Source organism: Ixodes scapularis, unplaced genomic scaffold (assembly GCF_016920785.2).
Source record: "Ixodes scapularis isolate PalLabHiFi unplaced genomic scaffold, ASM1692078v2 PGA_scaffold12__126_contigs__length_90152505, whole genome shotgun sequence".
NCBI lineage: Eukaryota > Metazoa > Arthropoda > Arachnida > Ixodida > Ixodidae > Ixodes > Ixodes scapularis.
In genome coordinates this window covers 23515531-23533643 of record NW_024609838.1, presented here as the reverse complement: position 1 = coordinate 23533643, position 18113 = coordinate 23515531, and the positions used below count along the sequence as shown (strand labels likewise).

The 18113-nt window shown below is 46.0% G+C and overlaps 1 protein-coding gene across 2 annotated transcripts; it reads left to right on the top strand.

Moving 5' to 3' along the window:
* Window positions 1–55: 55 nt before the first annotated feature.
* Window positions 56–17726, top strand: LOC8051128 (S-phase kinase-associated protein 2). 2 transcript variants are annotated; one of them, XM_029992106.3, is made up of 11 exons: window positions 56–192; window positions 630–945; window positions 4664–4757; window positions 6041–6149; window positions 7726–7840; window positions 8957–9012; window positions 11026–11160; window positions 12325–12423; window positions 14011–14138; window positions 15095–15257; window positions 16755–17726. In XM_029992106.3, exons 1-11 carry the CDS (start codon window positions 185–187, stop codon window positions 16942–16944), a joined length of 1413 nt encoding a protein of 470 aa, XP_029847966.2. In that variant the 5' UTR covers window positions 56–184; the 3' UTR covers window positions 16945–17726. The 2 variants fall into 2 exon arrangements, with proteins under 2 accessions (XP_029847966.2, XP_029847967.2); XM_029992107.3 differs by lacking the exons at window positions 56–192; window positions 630–945 and adding an exon at window positions 1338–1503.
* The last annotated feature ends 387 nt before the right edge of the window (window positions 17727–18113 follow it).

Sequence of the window (18113 nt, the reverse complement as noted above, 5' to 3'; positions counted from 1 at the left end):
GCACCGGAACCGGATATTTTAGAAGTACGCGCAGTCGATTGGTCACAATCTTTGCAGGAGGTTCGATTAGTCAAAAAAACGCGAATAACGAACGGAACGCGGCAAACATAAAAAAGGCGGTGATCGCTGGGTGGCTGGGTCGGCTGTGTGCATACGTAACACCTCTCTCTGCAATCGCACCAGCATGGAAAGGTAATTATTCACCGATCTGTCTTTAATTTAGATCACTCATCTCAGACGAACTCGGCCTTCAACTTCTTTTAACACGAGCGTAAGCACCGTCAACATTTTTTAGACGTTTGTAATGAAACGGACACATACCACGATCGCTCCGTTGGTACCGTGGCAAACTCGTATTACCCGCATCATTAATCAAGACATCGAGCTTGTTTTCTTCGTATTTATTGTAAGCGAAAGAACTCAGTTTTGGGTAGGATTATAAACAGATTAAAACCTAACCTGCTTGCAAGCACCGTATAGTTCAATCGAGCCTTCCGTGTAGACGGGTGTCACCCTTTGTCTACGCGAATGTGCCCCACAAATACGTTCACTGTCTCTTGCTCGCGTTTATTCGTGCAGGTTTTGCGGTCTCGTATTTATCCATCTCTCTGTTCGCGCTTGCACCTCAGGAGACCGCTCGAAGATGCCACGAAAGCAAATCTGCCGCCCAGAAAGAAAAAATGCACCACGGAGATTAGAGTCGACGACCTGAAAGGCGCCAAGTCGACGTCGATCCTGTCGGGTTACTTCGACGACGAGGACGCTTCCTCCGACGAAAACTGGGACGCTACGTCAGCTCAGCAAGTCCGCGGGGACATTCTCGAAGAGATGGGTGTTCAGTACTTGGACGGTCCGTGCTCGCAAGACCGACGAGATCGAACCCCTGTCTCCGTGCCAAACGCCTGGCGCGTACCACCGATCCCGCCTCAGCCGTCCACCGTACAGGTAAGCGATTCCGGACTATTTCGATTAGTTACTGGTTGCAGGGACGAGGAGATTACGTGATATTCTTAGACAGGTACCGTGGTGCATGTAGGGCTAAAACAGCGCGGTAACTGACAATGTAACAGACTGAAGCCATCTTTGACCAAACTAACCCTTTCGTTAACTTTGCTACCGCTGGAACTTAGCGTAGTAATATGGTAAACACGACACCGAAATATAATACTTAAATCTTATTTGAAGCTTATTTAGTGTTTTATTTTTCCATATATATAATTAAAAGAGAAGGAGCATATAAAACACCTGAGTATTTGGACTTGTTCGACCTCCCTCCGTAATCAATTTTGATTGGGCAGCTTTTTCTTCTTTTTTTTTTTTTGTATGCTGTTGATTGGCCTATTGTCTCATTTGTGTCTTCGATTTGTGGCAGATGCGCGCGCGGTCACAGCTTGCTTTTTGTCGGTGAACATGAAACGAATGTCGAGCGATTTTGCGGCGGAGCTCAAGCCCAGTCCAGATGAGCTGGATAGGTTGCGAAAGTACATGTCAAAACATGCCAAGGTATCGTATTTTATTGTGTTAGGATGTACCTTTGTTCCAGGACTGCCGCACGCAGCCCGAACTCGCGAGATAGGACAATGGAGTGAGAAAAGATGTGCATAGTTCTCTTTTGGAATATAATGGCGTTCTTACCATAAGAGGTACTGCTGTCTCGACGCATTTTCGCGACGGAAACGGCAGTCGGTTAGAAAGCGTCAAACTTAGAACCAATTCTAAGTGCCTCTATTATGGCATCCTGAGGGGTGGCATGGTGCTTGCTGCATTGTAGCTCAGGTAATGGGAGTTATGGTGTTCTAGTTGGCCACTCAGGAGATGAAACCATGTCTCTTGAATATTTGTATGGTTGCAGCACATCCCATGGCAGGACCCAGTAGAACATTACAATAGTTTGATATAAGCCAACTGTTGACTACAGCCTTCAGACATTTGGACATGTATGGCTAGGAAGAGTTGGAGTAAATTAGTGTTCTTTCACATATGGATGTAAAGAAAACCCAGACTTTTTTTTAGATGTGGCACCGGCAGTGTTTACGGGATCTAGGTGTGCGCAAACATTCTGAAACAATGATGACTATATGAACAATTCCACTAACTGCCTTCTGTGCGCTACCATTTTTGTCTCCAGGACTGTGGAACGCATTGTAAGCGTGCAGAGTAGCGTCCTTCTGCAGAGTACCGTCCACTGCTCGGTGAATGGGCATCTTTGGCTTGGGCGATGAGTGTTGGAAGGGTGTATGGCAGTATTCACTGGAAGCCATTGCCCAGTTTTTTATACTGCCGAGCACGAGCTGACGACGAGCTTCTGCGGTGCTTTTTGCAATTTGGATGGATAGATGCTAACGGCTGTACCTTTTATATCGGGCGGTAGTTTGCGCCACCTACCCTAGTTGTGCATCATTCGATTCTTCCTAGATAATTTTTAGCTGTCTTCCAATCTCCTCTTTGTTATTAAAATGCACTTATGATCCATTCTTTTAATCTCCCCAGTGCTCCGGCCACATGGGGGGGGGGGGGGGGGGTGCAAGCCCTGTGCACCTCAACACCATGTTCTAAAGTCTCTCCTTCCCCTTGGCATACATCACACTACATATCGATTTTCTCATACTTTGTCCTATATGTCCTAGACCTCAACACTCCTGTTCTAGCCTCGAATAACAATGAGCTGCCCCGCGAGTTATCATACCAATGTTCCTAACTTATTTCTTGTTTTTGCCCTCTATTTTTTCCTTCATTCTTTCCTTCCTGACCTTTCCCTCGACTTCTTTTCTTAAGGCCCGTTCACACTCTTGCGACCTCTTAGAACTGGGTGTCTTAAAACATCTTACAACGAGAGAACACATTGGTGCCATCTATTGGGTAGCAGTGTAAACTTGGCGGTCCGGCGTATTTTCTATTTCTCTACTGCATTATCCTTTCTTTCTTCGCTCGAAAACCTCTTGTCAATGTTATAAACGAGCCTTTTTATACTCACATTGCACCTCGGAAATCTTGCAAAACCTTCGCTCTTGTGAAACGCAGTTCCAGGGTCACCGCATAGATGGCGCCAGAATGCCAGTGTGTTCCCTCGTCCTAAGAAATTTTAAGAGGTTTCAACAGGTCTAGTCTCTCTCGGTCGTACTCCGTTGCAAGAGTGTGAACGGGCCTTTACCCTTTCCATCCACACTTGACTGTTAGTATTTTAGTTTTCAGGTTCAGTTTGTCTTTTTAGTGTTCAAACTTTTCGTGTAGAGATGCATATATACCTTTCTCGGCCATCGTGTATCCTCAATTATGTCCAGTCTTTGCTCAAATTTCAACGTGCTGATTGCCTCTCTAGCCTCAAAAAATGCCCAGCCCATGTCTTCCTGCACTGTCTCATATAGTGTATTCATGCATGATACCACATTGTTAAAAGACAACCCCGGTACCATGACTCCTTTCCATATTTCCTGAACAACTTCATATCTACTGTAATTCCGTAGCGTCCTCTGCTTAATAATTTCCGCATTCCTTTTTTCTTTCTTCAGCGTATTTTCTTCCTGTTCTTCTAAGTATTGTTTTCCCTCATTCAGCCATACAGCAACATTGACAGCGTGAATTCCACGCTGTTAATGTAGCCGGTCATAGCAGCCCGTAGGTGTGAGCTCATTCGAAGAAAGACATTAACAGGCTTGAACAGGTCCAGAGACTAGCAGTTCGTTTTATATAGAATTGTTATCGCCAACATGACTTCCTACCGAATAATTAGAATTAGCAACATTATTCCTCTAGAATCCAGCAGAAAGCTAGCTGGATTAAAATCCATTTTTCAGCTTTGGTATCACAAACTTTGACTTGAGTCTTCATCCTATATTCAGCCATCATCTACTAGACAGACTAGACATAACCATACACAAAAAATAACTCCCATATTTGCTCGCACAAATGCTTTTGAATACCCTATTTTCTCCAAAAGTGTAACAGATTGGAACTCCTTGCCTCCCCATATTTTTACTTTGTACAATGTTCTATGATCATTTGAACAGTTTTTTGAAGTGTAATTTGTGTTTTATGTTGTTTATGTGTTAGAATTTATGTCTTTTGATGTATAAATTCTAGATATCATGTGAAGAGAAACCGCATCCACTCCTGCTTGGGCCGGATTACTGGCTTGTAGTATCTTGTAAATAAAAAAAAAATAAAAAAAAAATTCTGAGTATGGGGTGTGAAGAGCGCGTTTAAATTTGGCGTCCGGTGAATACCTTCTATAAGCGGTAACAGGCTCAGGAAGTATTCCCAGCTTTGCGGAAGGCACTCCTTGCCTTCCGTCATGCATTGGCTAAGCTGGCTCTGCAAGACGCTGAGGCGTCATTGAAGTTGAGTAGCTCACGCTGGAGCCAGAGCTCGTACTGAATTCCTATTCTGTCGGTGATGTAATCCAGTTTTACGGCAAACTTGAAACTGTAGAGAAAATTTGTAGATCACCTTGAAAGAATCGTAGGACTTCACGGGCGATTGTGCAGAGGCTCTGCGACGGTCTGGGAAAAATATAGAATTGGAAAGCGATGGATTTTGTAGGCACCCTGCACAAAGTTTGTGCCCTTGCAAAACCTTGCCGTCGGCAGCACATTCCTCTAACCAATTGAATTTGCACATAATTGTCGCCACAATCCTAAAAGTGTCTGCCTTTGTGGTCTTACAGGCGGTGAGGAGTGGCCGAAACGTGCCTTTGCAAGCGTTCTACAATGAGTTTGTTCTTCACAAGCGTAACAAGCAGGAAGTGGACGCTGGAAACGGTAAGTGGCACTTGCTCTCTACGGGGATGATTCTCATCACCTAACTCTAGTTTGGAAAGACGTCAAGATCATGGGTTCTCAAACCGGGGTCTTTAATAACCCATGAGTTGCTCAAAGTGCCCTCCAAGGTTCTCCAGACTCCCAATTCTCTTCGACTGTCCCTGCCCCAAACTAGAGTGCTCTCAGAGTTCAAGCAAAACGGTGCAACCCATTTATAACGATACCACATGTAACGATGTACCGCTTATAACGATCAGTTTCTAGAGTTTCTAGACTGGAAATGATCAGTTTCTAGTCCGGATACAACACAAGGCTGGTTATTGGAAGATGCGGATATTTAGAATGTCGCCCGCGTTCTCACACCGCCTGCCTTGTGCTTGCTGCACGAGGGGTAACTTTACCGCGCTTCACACGCCTTATACCCTGGAATGTAACTGCGGAGTGTAAGGTCAAAGTCCGTATCCATCGAAATAAGGTCAGCGCAAATTATCATTGTCCCAGACCCCGTTGTGACCGCAGTTGGTAAGCTTGTTCAATGTTTGAGACAAAGCCAACTGGTAAAGATTTGCTGGAACGCTGCACACATGCAAAGCGTCCCATTTCGAGTCCGTGTTCATGGTGCCGTCCCCGTCACGCAGCAACGCCGCCTCAACCCACGTTGATAGCACGCATGTATGCAACAAACAAGAAAGTTGCGCAAGAGCACGCTACTTGTGATTGACAAGACACCTGATCTCGTCCGATGCCAAGTAACGAAGAGAACATGGCTGTTTTAGGAAACATGCTTTCACGGAACAAACATTCAACAGTCTTCATCATGCACATGCAAGCCGCAGGCAACGGACTTCGCGATAATCAAACATCCTTTCATGAGGATTTCTTGTATTAAGCAAAAAACTAACTAGAGTTTTGAGTTTAGTGTATCTCCTTTGCAGCCATGCAAATACATAGTGAAATGGGCGTTTTCTTTTTTTTGTTGTAATTTTTTTTTTTTGCCTTTTTTAAATTTTTTGTGCTTACCACTGAGACATGGCCCACTCCAGCTTTTATGAATTTCAAGGAGCAGGGGGATGGGCAATGACTTGGGATATTACGGTAATAATGTACAATATAATTACTGAAAAAAAGAAAAAAAGTTTTAGCACGACAGTGAAGATTTTTTAATGCTTTAGCAATAGAAGTGCAGGAACATGGTGAAACCCAATCTTGAACTCCGCACATGCCCCTGTTTGTCTCTTTCCATTCTTCTTTTTGTAAGAAATCTTTTTTCTGTTTTGTTTTAGATCTCTTCATGAAGCTCTCGGACGAAACGATCCTGGACATCTTCAAGTGGCTCCCCAAGCCGGTGCTTGCCAGCTGTGGCCGAGTCTGCAGGCGGTGGTCCCACCTGGCGTGAGTGCTTGCACCACCCGTTGCTCTGGGGTCGACACGTTGCCGGCATGAGAACTTCCCCAAGAGGAACTTTTTTCCTTTGCAGGCCTTTTCGCTTTTTTGCTTGGTTTTATTAATCAAATGAGACCTGGTAGGCATGAAATGATAGTGTTTTTATCTTAAACTCTTTGTTTTATATTTGTGCATGCCCTGGGCTACTCCCGGGTACTAGTAACTAAGGGGACTACTTCTGTTAATTGTGGCTTTCGTGCTGCAATATATTTTTTACTTAATGTGAGACATAGGTTGCCCATGGCTTTTTTGTCATGAATGGGGTTTCATGTTTTCAGAGTTACTTTGCTGAAATAATAAAGTTCCTTTTTTCCTCATTTTTTGTTGGAAAAAATCCGGGGTTAGTCGGGGATTACTTTAATGACATTCACCGTTTATTGGAGCTTCATTTTGACGTCCTAACATGTCAAAATCGGGAATAGAAAGAAATATCCAAACAGAAAAGCATATAAAATAAGCACATCAAACTATATAATTGTGCATAGTATCTACTTAGTTTTTTGTGGGGTCGTAAGGTTCACCGATGCTGAAACAGTGTGTCATCCTCCCTGTAAGAGGCCGAGACAGTGTATACTTAAAACAGTAATACTAGTCTTGTACATTTCCATACTTCACTGATTTCTGTCCTCGCCCAGAAATGCAGTAATGTTACGCAGGTGTCCTGAACGGACACTAGTCAATTACCCGACGTCGGAAAGAAGATTGAGAGGATTACTGTCAGTCGGTAATTTTTAAAAGACAAACGTGAAATATACAGAGATTTTCTTTAGTCATCACAATCTCGAGAGGCAGAGTATTTCTGATAAATTTTAAATTTCAAACGAGTCTGGGCTCTTGTAAGGTAAATGCCTGTCTGTGAACATTTATCTCTTAGTACAGACCCCAACAACCCGTCATGAATTCTTACACGTTGCGCATCTTCTCAGCAGGAAGTATCCGTTAGTTAATAAATACATCTAGGATAAATGAGCCCAGCTGGCCTTTTACTGGGAGGCCACACTGTCATCTTTGATTGTGTAATTGGCTACGTTTCTAGTAGTGGCCTTTAAAACCAGTTCTAGTACCACACATATTTATGGAGTCGCGTGTGTACTAAAAGAATGTGATATATAACTCAGTTTGGCTCAGTAGCATTTTGTGCCAGAAGAGTCTTATTGATTGACAGCCAAACTGGTCCTGGAAGCCTCAATATTTGTACCGTGTTTGAGTCAAAGAACGGGATTTCAATACGCGCGTCTCGTACACTTACTGGGGGGCTTGTCGAGAGTTGCTCGTTATCGATGCCCCTGGCTAGCACCTTTGGAAGCAAGGGCGATTGGACAGGACACATTAATAGTTTTGCTCACTTTGCATGTTGCACTAACCGCACATAACCACCTCACCGGGTGTACACTGTTCCTACGTTACAACGTGACCTGACTCGCGAAAACAAAAGTGACATGCCGCATCATCGGCGACGCAGTCACACGCATGCGCGGCTTTGAGTGCTCCTGAAGAAGTCGTCCACTACGCTGACCGCCCGCAGGTTTGACGAAAGCCTCTGGCGGAGACTGGACCTGGCCAAGAGGTACCTAAATCCCGGCGTCCTCAGGCTCGTGCTGAGCCGCGGCGTGGTCGTTCTCAGGTTGGCCATGTCCGAGGTAAGCCGCCAGTCGTCTTCTGACACGCTGGACCCGCCAAACGAGCTGCGCTTGAAGTATCGGCACTTCGTTCCCCAAGTTCCTTGCGGGCGTTGGGGTTTTGTTGTGGTGCGATACAATACGGGTTTAATTTATAAAACAAGTACCGGCCCGGCATATTATTGTGAGGTTTGCATGACCTACGGCCACTACATACGGCACGCTTAGAGTATGGTTCCTCAAACTGGGTCCTTGTACTAGAGTGTCTAAAGCTCGGAAAGCGCTGCTTCTTGAGCCTTAGATCCGGCGTCGAGAAACCGGGCGATATTGTTTTCCTGGGTTACGGGCTGTTTCTGACATTTCCAGAGGACAGGACAACTTTCCCTCCGATTTCAGGTAGTTTTGGATGACTGGAAACAATGACTTCAAGCACCAAGATGGCTGAAGTGTTAAATACACTAAATAGGGGTAGCCCAATTAGCGGCTTTGTGGTGCGCAGTGACGAGGGGCTCGACAACACAAAAAACTTGGGCGGCCGTTCAGCCATCCCTATGCCTTCAGTGACCTTTTTTTGCACGCATGCACAACGGCGCTTTAGAGAGAGCATTTTTTCTGGGTGCACCTCAATCCCCGGATCCTTTTTTTTTAACGCAGAATGCGTTTTGTCAATCAATTTTCATGGACTTCTGTAGCAGCGGGCTTTTAACGAAAAGTTGTATACGAGAAGCGTTATACCCACAGCGATTCGTACAAAAAAACCGAAATCACCGGCAGAATTTGAACTTCCCGCCTTGAGATAGTGGGTCGAGCGCTTTGCCTGCCGAGCTATCCAGAATCGGAAGCTGCTAGCACGCAAGAAGAAGCTCACTGGTGTGGTCGCGTGCGTGCTTTCTGGCCTTTCCCATCACGCTACACCATCTCAGAAATGAGAGCGACTCTTCGGTAGGCTGTGCTTTTTTGGCACCCTTTTCCTCTTCCCCGGAGGTTCCATCGCACGTTCCGTGCATAATTTTTCTTTTTCTCGCATTTGCTCGTTCTTCAGTGCTTTGTGGTGGCTGCAAATCAGGACCGAACGCTCGAATTTGCAGCTCGGTTGCTAGCCCTCGTTTATCCACATTCTCTCCTTAACGTGCGCAGGTGAAGGGGCCACTGTTTGATGGCGACACTCCACTCTGCCATCCCGTCGACAGCAGGTAGGTGCCACGTCTTGCCCCGAGCTTTGGAAATTTCTCCAAAAGACGGTTTGTGCGTGCGTGTGGCTGGGCACATTGTTCCCATTTGTGACCGCTTACGATGGGAGAAGTGTTCTCGAAAGCCAATCGTGTATAAAGAAATTTTTTTTATTGGTTGACGCCGTCACTCACAGATGGGGTGACATGAAGCAAAAATGTGAGCACTTTGAAGTGGACGCTGGCAAGGAGATCCAAGCACATATGGTACAGTCTGCGAGTGGTGGCTGTCTTCCTTTTTCTACATGGGAAATAACTTTTTTTTTAGAGCGCAGCTCTTAGGGGCCCGTTTCCGGCTTGAGCGGCGTCGCCGTCGGCGTAACCGCGCGGTGCATCATGGGAAATGTCCCATAATGCACCGCGCGAGCCCCCCACCGGGGTCGCGTGACCTCATGGGGGTCACGTGACCCCCCGGTCACGTGATTCCCCTGAGGTCACGTGAGCCCCTCCTCGAGGTCACGTGACCCCCGCCGATGTCGCGTGACCCCCCGATGACGTCATCGTCACTGATCACGTCACCGGCATCCACATCGTCATCGTCATCATCACTGATGACGTCACCGGCATCCACATCGTCATCGTCATCATCACTGATGACGTCACCGGCATCCGCATCGTCATCGTCATCATCACTGATGACGTCACCGGCATCCACATCGTCATCATCATCATCACTGATGACGTCACCGGCATCCATATCGTCATCATCACTGATGACGTCACCGGCATCCGCATCGTCATCGTCATCATCACTGATGACGTCACCGGCATCCACATCGTCATCGTCATCATCACTGATGACGTCACGGGCATCCACATCGTCATCGTCATCATCACTGATGACGTCACCGGCATCCACATCGTCATCGTCATCATCACTGATGACGTCACCGGCATCCGCATCGTCATCGTCATCATCACTGATGACGTTACCGACGTCCGCATTGTCATCGTCATCATCACTGATGACGTCACCGGCATCCACATCGTCATCATCATCATCACTGATGACGTCACCGGCATCCACATCGTCATCATCACTGATGTCGTCACCGGCATTCGCATCGTCATCGTCATCATCACTGATGACGTCATCAGCGACGTCACTGATGACGTCACCGACATTCGCATCGTCATCATCACTGGTGAAGTCATCAGTGACGTCACTAATGACGTCATCGGTACCCGCATCGTCATCGTCACTGATGACGTCATCAGTGACGTCAGTGATGACATCGGCATTGGGGGTCACGTGACCGCCAAGGTCACGTGACCCCCCCCCTGGTTAGTTTAAGCCCCCCCCCCCAGTGCCCTTGCCTCCTCCTCCTCAAGAGCTGCGCTCTAATTCGGCGTTACAGGGAGTTGTAAGCGGCTTTCATTTTTTTTAGGCCTGACGCTTTTTTCCTTGATACCTACCGTCATAAAATTTAAGTGTGACAAAATGCACCACCTAAAGACACCTTTGCAAGAAGTTTCAATGCACTCCGTCCATTGGTTTATTCTTACAACTTTTTCTACGCCCGGATGGCACCCGGGAGCACCCTTTAGATTGGAGGTGTTTCCATACGCCGTTCACCCCTTAAGCCGACTAGGATGGATGCTGCGCGCTCGCCGGACCAGTCTGCCGCCTTCCTTGTGGTCTTTAGTAAATGTGATCACAAGGATCACATGAGTGTGACCACATGAGGGATCATGTGACAAAAGAGAGACGTATGACTGGTCCAACATGCACATACTAGCCCCCACTGCACCTTCGGCTTAGGTGCAAACCGAGCATGTGTGGCACCGGTGTGCCCATGTGTTTTCTTGTCGTAGGCAGTTGCAAGCTCTCCCAACATAGGGTATCACACTCAAAGTCCCAGTGTGAGAGCCTGGCTTTCACAGACCTGGAAAGGGGGTCGGAGGTCGCGGCACACTTTCGAGCGATTCCAAGGCATCATTGTTTCGTCTTTCCATTCCGGTCCTTGCGGCTGCCAGGTTCAGCAAGCTGCAGTACCTGGACCTGAGCATGGCGTCGATTTCCACCAATACCCTGGCACAGCTGCTGTCGACCTGCTCGCAGCTGAAGAAGCTCAGCCTGGAACACTGCACCCTCACCGACCAAATCTGCAGGTCAGGCCGAGAAAGCCAGCGGCGGCTTTTTTTTAAGGGGTGTAGTCAAGCTTACGTGGGTCCTGTGGTGACTGCTATGTTGCTTGCATTGTGCAGGAAGAGGGGAATGCCTGTCCTCCTTTTCACTTACTGTCTTCTTTTTCCTGACTTGATTTACAGCATGTAGACTAAAGCTTTCTTAGTGCTTTGGACGGCCCGCAAAAGTCGGTTTCTCAATGTATCGCGCTGCGATTTACTACAGGGGTGCAAACGGGTGTTCGAAGTCTGTAGAGAAAAAAAAATCGAAAAATTAACTTGTATGGTTCAAAAGAAAAACAAAATTAACTGAATCCTGTTCTGGGAAATCTACGCCGCCACTTCACGGACGATGTACGCTTAGCGAGAAGTGCTGCCGACAGATGGCGTACACTGCATCGAGGGAGTCCCAGACGGTTCGGGTTCTTTTATGGGATCGTCTGCTATCATAACGCCATCCGTCTGCAATGCTTGCATCGTCTGCAAAGTGGCAGCGTAGATTGCCCGAACAGGGTGTCTGGGTTTTTTTCCTCTTTGAACAAGGTAAGTTCATTCATTGACTTTTTTCATTGTAAGCTTCCGCCACCTGCTTGACCTCTGTAGTAAATCACAGCAGGGTATGTTGAGGACACAGACTTTTGCAAGCCATCTGGGTTGCCTTGAAAGTGTCGGTTTACATGCTGTAGAAGTGTGGCATGTTTGAAGTTCACAATTTTTGGTACTACTTGAGTTTTTTAGATGGAACTGTATGAACCGTAATAATTGCGTTGTGCGGGAAGTTAACAAGCCCCAGCGAATGTCTGGTGCATCTGCTGTAGGCGAGAAATTCAGCCGATGCAATGCCGTTGTTAGGCTATAGTCTTTAACGTGCGTCATACAGTAGCATTGCACGACTGCATACTGGTACGATACCCATCTAGGTCGTAACAGTCAGAGGCGTTCTGGTGAAAACTTGTGTTGTCGTGAATTGAAAGACTTATTCTCCTTTTGTTCATTCTTTTGTTTTCAAACCAATGGTTGTTGCAAATATCCGATAGTTGCCCCCGGCTTTCATCCTGACAGAGGCAAAGCTCAGAGTGGGCTCTCCTTTGCGTAACGACAAACAGTAAATGTTGTTCCTTCCGGTTCGAAACCATCTGTCTCTCGCAGTCTCCTTGCAGGCAACCCTGACCTCGAGTGCCTTAACATGGCCATGAGCAAGGGCTTCACTTCGGAAGGCTTGCTAGACATTGCCAAGGGCTGCAGACGGTATGGCTGTGCATGTCTTCTTCCTTCTTTTTAATGTCCTGCGTGCACTTTTTGTGCCTTTGGTCGATTGATTGTATCGGTTTGAATGGTGCAAAGCCCGAATTCGGCCAGGAAGAGAAGAAAATGACTATGCAGGTAATTGCTAATGGCTGTGCTGCTAGGGAAGATCCTACTAGTCTTGAGGCACAAAAATGGCAACAAACAAGTTATTTTTTAAAAAATAGCTTGTATTGTAAGTACCACACTCAGGAAGTGCACATTGTTTGCAATTGTAGTCTGCACCATACTTCATGCTCTGCTTCGCACAATGCTTCATCAACGTGTCAAAACCTGTAGCCTTCATTTGACTACCACTCGAAGGTGACGTGATGGACATGTGAGCTTGTCAGGCTCAAAAGATAAAATATTTCACTATGAAGACTGGCGGCATTCCTTCTCCTGTCTTGGGGACGTCTAACCATGCAGCGGTGTCGTTGCCCTTCGAGTGGTTGCGCATTTTAGCAAAGCTGCTGTGGGCTAGGGCAGTGGTTCTCAAATGGGGGTCCGCGGGCCCTTTGGGGGTGCGAAGGCATTTTAGGGGTCCGCGAAGTCCAGCCTCATCTCTTAAGGCCGGGAATAGAAGGTGTGTTTTCCCAGATTGAAAAGAAACTTACCAATTTTCAGGTGAGTTTTGTCGTAAATGTGTCAACAAGGAGAAGTCTACTTCACACTAGCCCTTAGTTATATTTATTTACTGAATCATTATCATACCTTACACATTTCCCTTCCCCTCACCACGAACGGGGTCCTCCGCCGATCCACTAGGGGTCCGTGAAAGAACAAAGGTTGAGAACCACTGGGCTAGGGTTTGAGGGAAAATGCATCCTCACTTGTCAACAGAAAAGTCCCCATTGGTTGTGGCAAGTATGAATAAATAAGAATAAAAAGAGAGGGCAACCAACGTGAGTCAGCCTTTCTTGACATTATTAGATAGTGAGGTCCTAAATCCCTCGTCATCATCTCTTCGTATCGTCCTAGAACTCCTTGAGATCGTCCTAGATGTCTTCCTCTATGCATTGTCCTTGAGGTCATCCTAGAAGTCGTCCTAGACGTCCTCCTCTAGGAATCATAGTCGAGGTTCACATGAAATAGATGACCTTTACAATTTTTTTTTTTTTTTTAATATCTTAAGAAGGTTGTGTGTTTTTATGTGATGCTACAATTTTAACGAGTGTAGCCTCCCAACCTTTTTTTTTTAAAGCATGAAATGCTTTTTATTGCTACCCCCCCCCCCCCCCCCCCTCCCAATCCCAAACCTTTGTTTGTCTGTCTGGCCGCGCATTTTCTGCCAAATTTTAGCGAAAAAAGTGGCGTCCCATGACTTATATACACCTTGGGGGATTCGACAACTTGTGAACTGTACACCGATTCAGTTGTCTGCTGAATTTAGCGGGAAAGCACGTCTTGTGGCCTATACACCAATCCAATTTCCCTGCTAAATTTAGCGAGAAAATATGTCACATGGCACACAAATTCCTTAACCAATCTTATGCCTTTCATGCATATAAGACTTACTAATAAAAGTCACTGACTTTTTTTTTTCTGTAGACTGACTGCCTGGAATCTAGCATGGACAGAAATGAACCATGAGAAGGTTACAGTTCTCGTGGAAAATGTGACGCCCGACATGCGACAACTCAACATTGCAGGCTGCAGGGGTGCTCTGTCCGACGCTCGTGAGTGTTCACTTTCTTTTATTGCTGTTATTTGGAGGAGCAGTGCGTTGTGAAAAGAGGAATGATTATATTCTAAATCTACTGCTTTAAAGGCCGACGTACAACCTCGGTTTTCTGCAGGGAAGATAATCCTGTTAGTGCTCCCCCCTCCTAAGCTGCGAGGGGAGCCAAGTTGAGACAAGCTTAAAAGTGGAGAGGATAAAGGAAAGGAGGGGAGGGCAAAAGTGGAAAGCGCAAAGTGTACGTCTGCCTTTAAGGTATTTACTAACAGACGAAACTTAGACCATTTTTTTTTTGTATTCCCAATTTCTATTTTTGTTTGCAATACCCAAGCATCACCTTTTCGTAGGCCTATAAACGAGTCTAATATCGTAAAAGTCAGCTCTTTGTAAAGCTCGATGTGCTTTTTAACACAACCAATTAATCCCGAATTGTCTGTGCGAGCCCTTTTTTATTTGAGCGGGCTGCCTTTTTTTTTGCGACACTGTTCCCTGAGAATATGTATCAGTTATACTGTATCAATTTTATTTTATTTCCAAATTGGTAGAAGTTTGTTAGACATTCCCAAAAAGGCCCTAGAACGTCGCACTGAGTTGCAGGCGTGGTTATGGTGGACACCTTTAGCCTCCCATGCTGCTTAATGATAGCATTACTAATGACGATAAAATGGCAAGGATGCGTGTGGGCTGGCATAGGTTTATCATTATCGCGAGCCGCCCCTAGACTGGGTGGAGGGTGACAAGAATCCAAAGTGGAGGAGGAAGAGAAGGTATGACAGTAGGCAACGCTTTTTTTGAGACATTGCCTCGGAAATTGCTCAGTAGCAATTATCCACTTTACCATTCACCATAGAAAACGGTGACTAGCAATACTACTAGTTGGCTCCCAAAATGCACTACCGTTCACGTCTCGTGTTTGTTTCTGCTTGTGCCATATCCTCGCTTCCCCTCTCCCAGATGTGCAGAGGCTTGTGGCTCAGTGTCCCGGCTTGACCGTGCTCGACATCAGCGACGCCATTCACGTGACGAGCGAAGTGATCGAGGCCGTGGCCAGTGGACTGCGCGATCTCAAAAGGCTGGGGGTCAGCCGATGCTACAAGATCAAGCCCGCCTCTTACCTGTGAGATATTTCTTAGTGCAATGTGCATTTTACCGAAAGAAAACTTCATATTTGCGTTTCGTCGCCATGGTCGTAGTCGTATCGGGCCATCACGAGCTACATTTAGTTGGCTCACGTGGCTCGTGCTGCTACGAGTTATGTGGTCGGGTGACCATTTAACCTGTGCCAGGCCACATGTCATGTCATTGTGGTGTCACGTGAGGTTGCTATGCGAAGTCGCAAGGTCACGGTATTGACAATGTTACTACACTCATTAACGTTGTGTGTCAGGTCGCAGTGTAACGTGACCACGTCGCATGACGTCTGGTCATGTGACTTCAGACCACCCAGATCTGCATTCCGGGTATTTCCGCGAGGACTTTCAAAAATTTCTAAATAAGAGGCACATGAGAAAGGAAGAAACTCATTTCAGAAACAAACTGCCAGTCACAGGGGACATCGGGGGTTGCAAAAAAAAAATATATCAGTTAGGAAAATAATTACCTAAAATTTACTCACTACCTTTTTAACTGGTGAAAATAAACATATGGTTCCAATCGAAAGCTTGCTGGGCGTCAGTGTGACTGATTCGGGGATTTTCGATGACGCTCGGCAAGTTTCTAATTCGGACCATATGTCTATTTTCACTTAATTAAAAAGTTAATTAGTAACTTTGGGCAATTATTTTGCCAATTAGTATGTTTTTTTTTTTTTTTTTTTTTTTTTTTTTTTTTTAACTGTCTGATGGAGTGAGCCAAGGTCATCAGTTGGAAGCGCGAAAACGGCAGATCGTTTCCACGCGCCTTCCGCTCCATCGACTGGCACGCGTTGACGGAGCTCCCATTGGCCGCTGCGCCATGGCCTCCGAGATCCCGAGGCGCGCACGCGCTAGTACGCAGCAGACGGCAAAACAAAGGCAGCGGACGAGTGGCTTGCATGCTTTCGTCAGTTTTTCTCAAGCTTTTTTTTTTTTTCAGTTCACTGAAATGCTTGGTATGTCAATATAATGCATTCTGCATATGGAATGTCTGGGTGGTTGGTGAAGGGAGTGCCAGGAGAAGTAGTACTCGGACAGGAATATAGGCGTGGCGGCAACGGGTGCAGTTATATATATATATATATTTTATTGCTATATATAGGACCTTCATTATGTCAATCAGTACCTCTAATTCATGTAACACCTCTTGCTTCACTGTTTTCATATTTTGCCATATATCTGTTCTGCCTGTAAGTAGGTTTACCAAACAGGGTTCCTGGTTTTTGGCACTTTTTCCTACAAGGTGCACTTATTTCGTCCGGATAAAACCAAAGTTTTAATTTTTTTTTCCCTACTTTGCAATTTAATTTTGCCACACAGGTGTCTAGTACCAATATTGGCAAATACTAGAAACCTGAAACCTTGCTAGCACCTCACTACGAGTAGCACATTTGTTCGGTGCCAAAATGGATGGCTAGGTGATGCAAGCTGCCGCCCTGTTCAAATGGACCATCCATTCATTTTGTTGACTCTTTGGCTAGGACCCTGAACAAGATGGAGTCGCTGAGGCATCTAGCGGTCTTTGGGGTGCTGGCCGACTGCGCGCTGGTAACCCTGCGGAAGGGGCTTCCCCGCGTCGAGATCAACAAGGAGCTCTTCTCCACCGTTGCCAGACCAACCATCGGGATCAGCAGGAGGTCAAGCATTTGGGGCCTCAAAGTCAGAGACTGACCTCGGCTCCGTCTAGGAACCTTAGAAATTTATGTTGGAAGAGTCTTCTGGTAGGGCGCTTTAGACAGTGCAAGTCAGTCTCCAAGAGTATCATGTCATTGACTATTGGGGAAGTGTATTTATCTGTGGTGCTTAGGTTTGGAATTCGGAAACGATAGACAAGCATGGGGGGGGGCAAGGGCAAGCAAACCCCTTGCTTGGCCATGCTTGTTTTGTGGCGACATCCTGTAGACGACGTGGGCAAAGAGACAATGTCTGCCCAGTCAGTCACCTATGGGAGCAACTTGGTTGAGTTTGAGTAGTTTTCTTGTTTTAATATAAAACTCGCAAAACCAAAACTTGTGTGCTGTTTGTATGGAGAGAGTGCAAGTTGAATGGTTGTCTATTCCATTGTGTCTGTTTTCAAGTTGTGACCACAGAGTGATTGACGAGGAATCTTTTTGTACCCTGCGTTCAGGTGTGGTCGTCTTTTAAGTTTCTAATAAAAAAGAAACTTTACGTGCGTGTATGTTACATTGGAAAACTGCTTGCACTGTCTGCTCAAAGCCTAACAGAGGACTCTTCATGACTCACTGCCACCAATCTTGCCGTCAAGAACGGCGTTTTTGGAATAACTTGTTCTCATCCCTTTCTTTCTACTTTTTTGTTGTTTTGTTATTTCAACGCTTGTTTATAATGCTCTTCTGTTCCAGCTTACAGTGACTTAAACAGTGTACAGGTGGTATCATACTGTAAGTATGATTCACAGAAAAAGATGTTTGAAATAAATGGCTGCAAATGTTTCTCGTGTTTTCCGTGCTTCTTTTTCTGTTAATAGATTATATAAAGTTCCGCAAATATGTCTGCTTATTGCGCACGCATTTGTTGTAATTTATAAATGTGAAGTGAAAACCCGTCGGCGATCAAGTTTTTCCGAGTTTCGTGTTGCGCAAGTGGTTGCGCCGAGCAGACGACAGCGATACAGCAACAGTTGCCATGCCAACTCCCACAGTACCGTAAACGCCAAAAAAATACAAGAAAGCATCGCCATATTTTAATTATGAAATGACAAACCGACATCGGCAAAAAAGAAAAAGTTATCAATCGTCTTTAAAAGATAAAACTCGGATAGCGGCTACACTAATGACTTCCTCGCTTCGCTGGCTTTTGGGATTTTTGCCCCCGGAGGC

What these genes read in the sequence shown, in the direction of transcription:
- LOC8051128 (XM_029992106.3), top strand. An exon ending in CTCAGCCGTCCACCGTACAG is followed by an intron (nt 946 to 4,663) that starts GTAAGCGATTCC and finishes GTGGTCTTACAG; the next exon opens with GCGGTGAGGAGTGGCCGAAA. An exon ending in CTCACCGACCAAATCTGCAG is followed by an intron (nt 11,161 to 12,324) that starts GTCAGGCCGAGA and finishes TGTCTCTCGCAG; the next exon opens with TCTCCTTGCAGGCAACCCTG.